We start from the raw sequence: 11891 nt of genomic DNA on the forward strand, positions 1-11891 counted from the left end.
CTACCACTGAGCTGCATCTGCAGTCCCATGATACACAGTTTTGAGCTATTGTTCTATTGTTTGTTTTTGGTAAATGAAATCCCATCTATCCTAGGCTGACCTTGAACCTGCTGCATAGGCAAGGTTACATAAAAGCCAACACCTTCTGTCTATAACCTTTCAAGTGCTAACATTATAGCCACCAGCCACAATGCCCAGCTAATTGCTATCAAACTCAAACAGAGACTCACTATGTTGCCCATGTAGGTTTAAAATGTCTGTTTTAGCCTCTCAAGTAGCAGGACCCAGAGGTGTGCACTATTACCCTGACTCTACCATCCCGGAGAATATCCTAGTGATCTCAATAAATCTTTATTAACTCTGATTAATTCCTAGTACTTTGGGGCCTTGGTGTCAAGATTAGCCCCTCCTTTTATGATGTTCCAAAAGTAAAAATGGCAAGGCAGGGGCTGATGAGAGAGGGCTCAGTGGTGAAGGGTGCTTGTGGTCAAGTCGGATCACCTGAATTCTAGTCTTGGAATCCACATGGTAAGAGAGATGACTCCCACAAATTGTCCTCTTACCCCTATACATACTGTGATGTGACTCACCCCAACAAACACAAAAATACATGTGAAAGAAAGAAAATAGCAAGTTGCTTTAAAGACATCTATTTTATTTGTAAATATTCTTAAAATACAAATAGCCAACAGTTAGTCTCTACAGGAAGCACCATTGTCTCAAGACAACTTCAGAGAAGAACAATGAAGCTGGAGAACATGGGGCTGGCTCAGAACCAGACATATTCCAGATGCTAACATTTTACTCCTTTCTCTTTTTATGAACAGGTCTGACTGATAAACTTCAAGGTGTCTTCTACCTATCACTTTGCTCCCACACTTCCTAGATCTCCAGTTGTTTTGTGTCTGCACCACATTATATACACTGAACAAGTACTGTAGACCAGGTACCTTCATACTTAGGTCATGCTCTGTTTCCCCATAGTTCAGTTCAGTTCAGTTCATTTCAAGGAAATTTCAAATATAATGTAAGCACATGTACACACATATCCTCTTTTCAAAAGAATCTTCTCTTTTCTCTTAGCCTGTTTCTATTTTTCTCCAAAACAAAAGGAATATAATTTTGTATTGGTTTTGAAACAATATTTTTCATTTATTTAGTGCACATATGCTTCTACTATGTCATTATGTAAGTCTTGGGACTTGAATTCAGATTTTCAGGCTCGGTCGTAAGCCACACCACTAGCCCAATTTTGTACTGTTTAATTTTATCCTCTATACTCTGAGCCAAAATCCAGCCCCTATCTAGGTTAATAAATGTGAAGACGGCTGCTAATGGTATTCTTTAAAGTGAGATTAGGGAAAGCAGGAGGGGAGGGGGGACAAACTAATAAAATTAAGTATACAAAACTTCTTTAGGTTCTCCAACTTCCATTATCTGTTACTAATTATATAGATTTTTCACTAAGGATAATTTTTCAATAAAAATAAGTTTATTATTGAATAAATAAAAAGTCTAACATATATTACAAATAAAAATAAATAGGGAGAGAGAATGAAAATCAGCAATAATGAATGCACAGAACTTGGTGTGGTAGCTATTATTACTCCTCAATACTACTTTAAAATTATGAAAAAAAATATATTTATTTATTTCATGTTCATGGGTGTTTTGCTTCCATGTATGTTTGTGTATCACGTGTGTGCAGTGTCCAAGGAAGTCACAGAGGGCACTGGATTCCTGGGACCGGAGTTAAGAGATGATTGTGATATGTTGCCATAGGGGTACTGGGAAGAGCAATCAGTGTTCCCAATTGCTGAGTCATCTTTCCAGCCCTACTTATTACTATTTCAATCACTAAGAGCAGGACATGTTGTTCTTGGCTATTTCTATATAAGAACTAAGGATTAAATAGCTTTTACTGATCTACTAAGAAACTATACTTACAATAAAATGCATTAAACTCATACTTAGATTATGGACAAGCAGGAAAAAAAGACTCACCATGAGCAATATGGAGCTCATAGGAAAGTCTACTCACCTTGTCATTAAATATCCGAAGACTATCTAAGGTGTGCAGGTTCTGTTCCAGAAGTGCAGTACCTGCTGAATACAAGTTGACTTCATCTAACTGCAGCACAGCCACGGCAACCCAAAAGAGGGCTTTGTGCAGTGGGGAGTCCTGGTAAAGGAGATACACTCCAGGTTAGGGTGGCAAACCATGCATTTTGCAGCATAAAGCAAAGCAGGATACCTCACCAAATTTCTGTGTTTTTACTCCTTTGGGAAACATGAGTAGACAGGTAAGCACTTGGACCCATCCATGTGTCTAATTAAAAATATCATCAGCTAGGCTAAGAGCCTGAGCTTCCTCTGGGATTTCTCCCAATTCTGGATGCCAAATCTAGTCTCCAGAGTTTGCTGACTCTTTTACAGTAGTCGCTGACACCTGCCATTTCTTTGTCACCACTGCAGACCCAAGCTAACTTTCCTTCAGTGTGCACTTCCTCCCTTCTCTGATCCACTGTGCACTCTAGGCTGTGTCCTGTTGTTATCATACTGACTACTAGGAAATGATCATTTCCAAACTCCTTTCTGAAGACTATTGAATATTAGATTAATTCTATTCAACCTTTACAATTTTCTCTATCACCTCTCTACTAGAATGGTCTATCCACCACTCCACTGTCCTGCTTATTTCTAAATCTAGTTAGATTCTACCCTTTCAACTTCTCATTCTTACTAGTATAAACTCTTAACTCCCTCTCTCCCTCACTCCCCTTCCCCCTCTCTCGGTGGAGATGAACCCAGGGTCTCATACATGCTAAGCAAGTGCTATCTCTTCGCACTACACTAGTCCAGCATACAAACTCTTTTGATGACCAGGCATAGGCATACTTCTGGCTTCACATTTTTCTGTAGTAATTAGGGATCACTAACACATTAAGTAGTGGTCTACTGACTTTATTTGTTCACTTCTCAATATCCACAACCATCTAAGATACAGGACACTTCATTAACTATGTTTAATATATCTCTCTACCAGATACACAGAAAATGTTCAACAAATTATTAGATGAAAGAATTAAGAATTTATACTTATCTTTTTTAGTAGCAAAGAGAAAAAAATACTACAAACACATAAGCCTAGGAGAAAAGATGTGCTATACTTCCTCTACCACAAACAACTAACTCCTGTGACAGTTTCTTCTTCACAACCTCTTTTCAATCTACCCTCCTTTTTATTTTTCCTTTCCTCTCCCCCACTCTTCTTCCAGCCCTCTTCCTTTCTCTTTGAGACAGGTATTCTCTATGTAGTCCTGGCTGTCCTGGGATTTGCTATGTAGACCAGGCTGGCTTCACATGCATGGAGACTGACCTGCCTCTACTTCATGAATGCTGGGACTAAAGGTGTGGCCACCATGCTATGCTAATCCATCCTGTTTTCTAACTCTTATGAGAAGAAACTATAGGAAGTTAAGGTCTACTAGACTGAGAGGAGCCAACCTAGAGTCTACCTGGTACTGTCAGAGGTTCTGTTCCTGCATAGTCGATGAGGAGTCACCATGCAATGTCAACTGCTGGGAACGCTTGGGTGCTGGGAGAGTGCATGAGCTTCCCCTCGTTGTTAAATAAACAAGTCATCTGTCTGCCTTCTGACTGTCAGTGTCTGAGACGCTGACACTACCCCTTCTCACCACAACTTCCCCTCCAACAAGAAAGACGTTAGGCCCAGCAGCATCACTCCACTTTTACTATAATCTCTTCTTTACAAACTCTTTTCAACTCAGCACATTTTCTAAACGCTGTACAAGAGAAGACACATGGTAACAATGCCCAAAATGAATAAACTCATGCTCGATACGATCATCACCTTATTGAGAAGCGGCTGTAATTTGGTCAGGGCTATCACTGTGGCTTCTATCAGAACTTGACTGTTGTACGTGTCAGGACCTTTTAAGCAGCTTTCAAGCGCCTTTCAGGAAGACAGAAATCTTTATTTGACTTTTCATGGAAATAAAACATCAGCTCCTACAATGACTCTCAGATTTAGCTGAGACACATTTAGGTATTTGACAAGTAGTTTATTTGACAAACTATTTCTAAAAATGGTGAACACTGTCTAAGAGGTTTCTTATTTTAAAAATATTTCTATATTACATTCTAGTAAGAAGTGCATTATTATATTAATTATGAGCTATGTAGCTTTATATAAGGCTATATGGCTTTGAAACTGATAGACTATTAAGTATACTTGATTAGAAAAAAAGCCAAACATTCTTTTTAAAAGGTATTTCTCTTTTTTTGTTATTTTTGAGACAAGTTCTCTCTATTATGTAGTGCTGGCTACCCTGGAACTCACTGTATAGACCAGGTTGGCCTCAAACTCACAGAGATACATCTGCCTCTGTATCCAGAGTGCTGGGGTTAAAGGCCTTTGTCACCACATTGAACTTAAAGGTATTTTCTCCTGATAAGATTTCATCACTTCAAAGAATTACAATAAGGAAAAAATTGTTTCAAAATATATTATTTAAATTTTGATTGTTTTTAAAAACTGGAAGTTATAGTTTATAATCTGGGACAAATCTTTATGTAAAACAGAGTAAGTACCTTGCTAAGAATTCGGATAATCTGCTTTATCTGCCCGTGAGACACACGTTTGCTAATACAGCCAAACACCACAAGAGCTCTTGGCTGCAGGGATGGGTTGTACTGAAATGCAAATCTGAAATTAAAAAGTCAAAGAACTTATAAAAATCTTTGTTTATGTACACAATAAATACAAGACTAATTAAATTATGCTGCAAGAGCTATTTTCAACAATACACATACTTTTACAGTTTGTTTAACTTAGGACACACCTTTGTGCTAGTTCTGTCCACTGATCCAGCCACTTGCATGTTGGAATATCTCTCATACATGCCTGAAAAACAGGATACTCTGTATGTTTATATATATATATGCATATATATGTACACGAATGTTTCTAGAAATATTTATGTTCATCATGTCATTAAGTGATATTTATTATAAAAAACACATTCCAGGGATTGAAGAGATGGCTCAGCAGCTAAGAGCACTTGATATTCTTTTTTTTTTTTTAAAGATTTATTTATTGTGTATACAACGTTCCTACTGCCTGTGTATTTCCATGCCAGAAGAGGGCACCAGATCTCATTACAGATGGTTGAGAGCCACCATGTGGTTGCTGGGAATTGAACTCAGGACCTCAGGAAGAGCAGTCAGTGCTCTTAACCTCTGAGCCATCTCTCCAGCCCGCACTTGATATTTTTGAAGAGAATATAGGTTCTGTTCCCAGAATCCACAAAGTGGTTCATAACCATTCATAATTCCAGGTCTAGGGAATCGGATGTCCTCCTCTTGTGAACTCCTCTTCTGACCCTTGGGCACCACACGTGGTGCACAAACATACATGTAGGCAAAACATTTATACACATAAAGTAAAATAAATCTAATTTAAAAAATGAACACATTAGCCGGGCGGTGGTGGCGCACACCTTTAATCCCAGCACTCGGGAGGCAGAGGCAGGTGGATCTCTGTGAGTTCGAGACCAGCCTAGTTTACAAGAGCTAGTTCCAGGACAGGCTCCAAAGCCACAGAGAAACCCTGTCTCAAAAAACCAAACCAAACAAACAAACAAACAAAACACATTTTAAAGAAATACCTTAAGTTCTATGTTTAATATAGCAGAACGAACCAGCATTTACTCTGTATATCAGAAAATTATTTTTCAGACAAAGTATTACTATGTAGCTCTGGCTGGCCCAGAATTCCCTAATATACTCAGTTGGCTTGAAACTCACAGAAATCCACCTGCCTCTGTCTCCTGAATGCTAAGATTAAAGGTTTATGCCATTACACCCTACATATTAACATATTTTAAATATGATTTTAGTTTAGTTTCTTGTCATTTTCCCTTCTGTACCTCCATGATCTCCAATAAAGCCTCTGTGACTGTTTCCAGGGATGTCAAAGCAAAAGTCTCCCTCTCATAGGAGCCTGGGGAGAAAGATCGGTCCCGGTAACTGGAACGGAAGGCGATGACAGCAGCTGACTTAACTTTGCTAATGCCAAACAGTAAGTAAAATTTGGGTAATGAGAATTCTGTTAGACTGAGCCTTAAAACTTGCTTGGTCTCTTCTGTAAAAGAAACAGAAAATAATCGAAATTTTAATTCTAAAGTGTTATGTTTCATCTTGAATTCAAGAAAATTTAAATATCATGTAGACATCACACAGCCATGCTGCCTGAGTCAAATCTCTAGATGTAGTATATTAGCAGTTAAATAACATCCTGGCACCAGTAATGCAGCACTATCAATTACAACAAGCTTTTAGACTAGATGATAATTATGACTATCTGCATGAGACATAGAAAACTTTTATTATAGCTTGCCATGGCATGGAAATAATTTTTATTATTTTCTTTGACAGAATTTCAAATTATTGCTTCTATGCCTGGTGAGATGATACAATCACAGTAATAAACCTACAACAGTCAGGTAAGGTAAAACTGAGAAAAGAACTATTTAACAACAATAACAACAACAAAACCAGATTACCTTCTAGAAACTTACCACTAAAATGAAGTTGTGAACAAGTACACAGAGAGTGAATGATATTAATGACCAACCCATGTGTGGACGCTCGAAGGGACAAGGGACCCGTGGCTACTAGGAACGTAACAACATGGAAGAGATAGGGCAGATGAGCTGCCACATCGAGGGAGTTGTTGAAGGACAGCATCAGCATGTAGCGGGCTAAAATAGCAATATCATCCCACATCAGATGTTGTTCTAAAGTTGGAGTTGGAGACAAGCAAGTCTTGTCTATTATTTTACACATCCGTCCAATAACCTGTAAAGTAGAACATGTTTTAAAAACACGAGACTAAAAGTTTCTTCATAAAAAAAGTTCAGGGGGTTGGAGAGAGCTCAAAGGTTAAAAGCACTGGCTGATCTTGCTGAGGACTTTGGTTTCAAGTACCCAAATAGCAACTAACAACCATCTGCATTTTCAGTTGCAGGGGATCTAACACCCTCTTCTGGCCTCTGCAGAAAATGAGCCTATGTGGGACACACACGTCCACTCACACACACATAAAAGAAAAATAAATCTTAAAAAAATAAATTCAGGGTTGATAAGATGGCTCAGCAGGATAAATAGCATGTTGGAATATCTCTCATACACGCCTGAAAAACAGGATACTCTGTATGTTTACATGCACACACATATGTACATAAATTTTCTAGAAATAGTTAATGTTCATCATGTCATTAAGTGATATTTGTTATAAAAAAAAAAAAAAAAGCCAAACCTTGGGTTTGATCCTTGGGACCCATCAGGTGGAAGGAGAGAACTAACTCCTACAAGTTATCCTTTGACTTCTACATATAATAAGCCATAGAACACACACCCATACCCCCACTTTCTCTTAAATAAGTAAGTTTAACCGTAGCTAGTTACAAGACAAAACCTCTCAGGATGATAAACAGAAGTACTATGGCATAGTCCAAGAGGTACAGAAAAAGTGGTTACCTTACTTGACACCAATTTCACATTTCCAGAAGCCAAAGCCACAGCTGTATCTGCCATCACCTCAGCCTTGATAGACCCTAACCCTCCTGTAGCACTGGTTTTGATGAAACTGTCAAGCACAACATCCAGCAGATCTGTGATCTGGCGAAACAAGGGAAAGTCTTGCTGTTTTCAAGCATACTGATGGCTTAATTTTCAATGAAGAAACACTCAAAGGAGTCCAAGAAGTAGAGACACCCTGTTTTCCTCCAGATTTTCAAAGTTCTAGTCTTAGAGACCTGTAAACTATCCAGGACAGTAGGAGGCTGCTCCCTGATTCCTTTAGACTAAGACCAGTGTTTAGAGTTTAAATATCTGTGCATGCCTATCTTCAGTCACTCAAAGTGCCTCTCTGCTCATCTAAGATAGTAATACATGAGCAATTTAATGACTTTAACCACATCACACAACCAGGAAATTGGCTCCATAGTCATTTAAAATCACTTAGACATTCACAGCATTGTCTAGTAAGAACTGCTTCCTTAAGTGATTATTCTAAGGAATAATATGCAATTCCTTTGTCAGATTAAGGAAAGTTGTATCATAGCTTATGCTCCAATTGTAAATGAAACCAAATGTTCTGAACAACAGCATTAAGAAGCATTTACTGAGATCTGTGGTGTATAGGGAAAGGGGTACATATTTAAACACTATTTATGACAAATGACAATAGGTTTCTACAGTTAAATCTATACAATTATACAACAAGGAGAGCTCTAAAATACACTATTTGCAGGGTTGGGAATGTATCTGCATGCTTCTGAAGGAGAGAATGGTATGCTCTGTATAATGTGGGCACTAAGAGTTAGTAGCACAAGGAGGTACTAGGTGAGTATCAGTGCAAATTCAGTACCTGCCCAAGGCTTCCCCATATTTTCGCTTGAATAGAAGGGTACATCTGCTTCTCATTTATAGTCATTGTTATTAGCTTATCAAGGATGGCAGTAACCCTTTGTCGTTTAGCATCATCATTATGTTTACAAAAACGAACTAGATTTGACAGCCATGGAGTCATATATTCCAAACAAAGGTGCTTCAATTCAATACCTGTGGAGAAAATACTGAATTAATACAGATAGTCAATGAAAATTATAAAATTTTATTTTTTATGTGTATGAGTATTTTGTGTACATGTATATCTGTGCACCACATGCTTGACTGGTACCCAATTACATGGGTGTTGGGAATCAGATCCATGTAGCGCAAATTCTAATTGTTCTTAATAATAAAAACCCAGAGTCAGATATGAGGAGGTGAAAGCTGAGAAATCAAAGAAGCAGTGTAGCAAGTCACTAGGAAAGACCTTTTACCTCTACCAAATTTTCAGACCAAAGGGGCAATCTTGTCCTAAGACTGCACCTCTATATCTTCGGACTGCATCTCTATCCACCAAACCTAAGACTGCACTGAGCCTTATATTCCTCTCTCCCTTCAGCCATGTCACTCCTGTCTCCACCACCCTAGTGCTGGGATTAAAGGCCTATGATCCCAAGTGCTGGGATCACCTTTGTGTGAGCTATTTCTTGATGGAGAAACCTTGTTAGCCAATTATCTTTAAGAGGTGGATCCCAGTTAAGATGCGTCTTTCTGGAGCCTGAGAGAAAACTGGGGCATGAACCAGGTGCTCGGGTGTGTGTTTCTCGCTGGGGCACAGCTGAGCTTGGACTTCTTGTTTCTGTTTTATGAGTTTTCCCCTTATAATAAATAAAAATATAATTGTTTTATCCTTTAACTAGCCTCGTTATTTCCTGAATTGAGCTAATTTCTACAGTTGGCACCCAACATGGGGCAAGCCGTGGTCAGGCTCCATGCTGTTCATTTTGGGTATAAAATTCCCGGCCCTGAGTAATCACTACTGGCTGACTTCGGGGTCTGAGGTGGGTGGAGAGATGCAGGAGGCCAAGGCAGAAAAAGGCCGAGGAAGTTGTGCCCAGTGCTGCCACTGCCACCACAGGCAACATACCCTCTGTCCCCAACAGGAGGTGCTCGCCTCCCTCCACCGACTGTCTCATGTGGCTGCCAAGCAGCTCCCCTGGGGAGCACAGAATCTGTGATTTACACTAAACGACTGTTTTAATTTAAACATCTTTCAGTATTTGACACCCAAATCAGATTCAAATCAGCCACATGACTACAAGTGCACAGCGACACCTACTGGCATGTAACAGTTATTACACCTACTCCAGCTAACTCAACCACAGGTAAGATTTAAAATAAAAATATAAATTATAAATTTATAATTTAAAAGTAAAAATGACAATCTAAGAATCCAAAAATTCACTAGCTTTTTTACTTATACTATGTACACTGTCATGCAAGGTTTATATGATTTCCCTCCTATCATATTTGATTCTGGGGATTAGTTTTGTCCTCCATATTTTCTCCTTAAAAACATGGTTTGATAATAGGACCCAAAATGAGGCACTTTTAGAAGTAATACAGTCTTTACAGACTGACACTGATCAATTAAAAGAAAAATTCAAAACTCTGAAAAAGAATACAATTTGACTAACAAAACCCAGTCAGATGAGGTACTTTTTATCTGTAATAGTCAAGCTTGTACTTATGTTAGGTTTTCTAGATATATAAAAATATATTTCAGTTATATAGGTATTCTTCAAATCTTTCAGAGACCTTCAAATTATGAAATTTAAATGTTTTAATAATGTAGGACTTTTTATGGACAATGAAACACATCTGCTCCTGGCAATACCAATTACTTCAAGAGGAAAATGGGCATTGAAGAGGCTCCTTATGGAGTTTGCTAGCCATTTGGGCAAGAAACTGCTCTTGCCTGGACTGCTTGATAAACTGAACATACAGGACCCACAGAGAGATGACTGCTAAACTTGCCTAAAGGTGAGACGATCCTTCAGGGTTCCTGCTTCATGAAAGACTCAATAGACATTCTGCAGGACACAGAAGAAAGTGACTGACAAACTGCCAATATAGGTGGAACTGTCTTTAAAATTTCCTGCTTCATAGAAAAGTCTGCTGGATATTATGGGCCTGTAGGCTAAAGATGGATGCCCCAACGGTATACAAAAGAACTTTGGGTGACTGTCCAGGTAGTAAGATATCTCTGTCTACTCTAGAGTTTTGGAAGTTGCTTAAAATGCTCTTCCTGTTTACTTAGGTAATATTATATCCTTCTGGAGTCTTTGATAGAGTTAAAGAATTGATAGTAATAATTATAGTTTTCCTTATTTATAAAAGATAAAGTAGATATAACTATTATAACTATAATTCTTGCTTAATACCTGTTCTGTTATATGTAATTTTACTATGTTAAAGCCTTCCTTTTTGTTTAAACAGAAAAGGGGAAATGGTGGAGGTCCTTCTGTCAATGTGTTGCTTTTATTGGTTAATAAATAAAGAAACTGGCTTGGCTTATAGCAAGGTAAAAGGAAGGCAGAGTCAGGGAGAGGCCATGATCTACTGCCAGGGACAGACGTGCTGAAACTTTGCTGGTAGACCACAACCTTGTGGTGATACACAGATTAATAAAAATGGGTTAAATTAATATGTAAGAGTTAGCCAAAAAAAAAGCTAGAAATAATGGGCCAACAGTGATTTAATGAATAGTTTCTGTTCAATTATTTCGGGGCTAAGTGGCCAGGAACCAACAAGTGGCCCTTCCTCCAACAATTTCTTTTAGGATCAATTTTGTGTAGCTCAGGGTGGCCTTGAACTAACAGAGATCCATCTGCCTCTGTCTTCCAAGTCCTGGGATTAAAAATGTGTGCCACCACTCCCTGGCCTCTAGTGGCTTACCTCTGCACTCTGCTCTTCAGGCAAGCTTTATTTGTATTTATTTATACAGACCCAGGACCTCTGGAAGAGCAGCTAGTATTTATAACTGCTGCCCCACCTCTCCAGTCGCAGCAATGATTTTACCATGAAGAAATGGAGGGGAGGCTGAAAGCAAAGAATGTTAACTTGAATTAGGCCTGGACAAACATTTAGATAGGAGGTAAAGATACTAAGCTTTGAAAAAATATCTTTTTTTCCTTGTTTGGTTTTTTCGAGACAAGGCCTGTATAGCCTCGGCTGTCCTGAAACTCACTCTGTAGACCAGGATGGCCTTGAACTCAAAAGCTCTGCTTGCCTCTGCTTTTGGAGTGCTGGGATTAAGGGTGTTTGTCAACACAGCCCAGCTGAAGAAATAATTTTAAAAGTCAGTAAACCAAACCAGAAGTAGTGGTCCACACCAAGCCTGATTTACAGAGTGAGTTCCATGATAGCCAAGGCAACAGAGAAACTTGTCTTAAAAAAAAAAAAAAAAAAAC

The 11891-nt window shown here is 38.6% G+C and overlaps 1 protein-coding gene across 5 annotated transcripts in view; it reads right to left on the minus strand.

The window, feature by feature from the left end:
- Positions 1-11891, minus strand: part of Nf1 (neurofibromin 1) — a 263626-nt gene that overhangs the window by 38066 nt on the left and 213669 nt on the right. For all 5 annotated transcript variants that reach the window (XM_050128878.1, XM_050128876.1, XM_050128877.1 and 2 more), the window contains 8 exons: positions 8456-8649; positions 7564-7704; positions 6603-6882; positions 5952-6166; positions 4866-4927; positions 4615-4729; positions 3875-3976; positions 2042-2182 (listed from right to left, as the gene is read on the minus strand). In XM_050128878.1, coding sequence (XP_049984835.1) covers positions 2042-2182; positions 3875-3976; positions 4615-4729; positions 4866-4927; positions 5952-6166; positions 6603-6882; positions 7564-7704; positions 8456-8649 — 1250 coding nt within the window. The remainder of the gene's footprint in view (positions 1-2041; positions 2183-3874; positions 3977-4614; positions 4730-4865; positions 4928-5951; positions 6167-6602; positions 6883-7563; positions 7705-8455; positions 8650-11891) is intronic.

This window comes from Alexandromys fortis, unplaced genomic scaffold (genome assembly GCF_014885135.2).
Source record: "Alexandromys fortis isolate MF-2015 unplaced genomic scaffold, M_Fortis_MF-2015_v1.1 scaffold_80, whole genome shotgun sequence".
Lineage (NCBI taxonomy): Eukaryota > Metazoa > Chordata > Mammalia > Rodentia > Cricetidae > Alexandromys > Alexandromys fortis.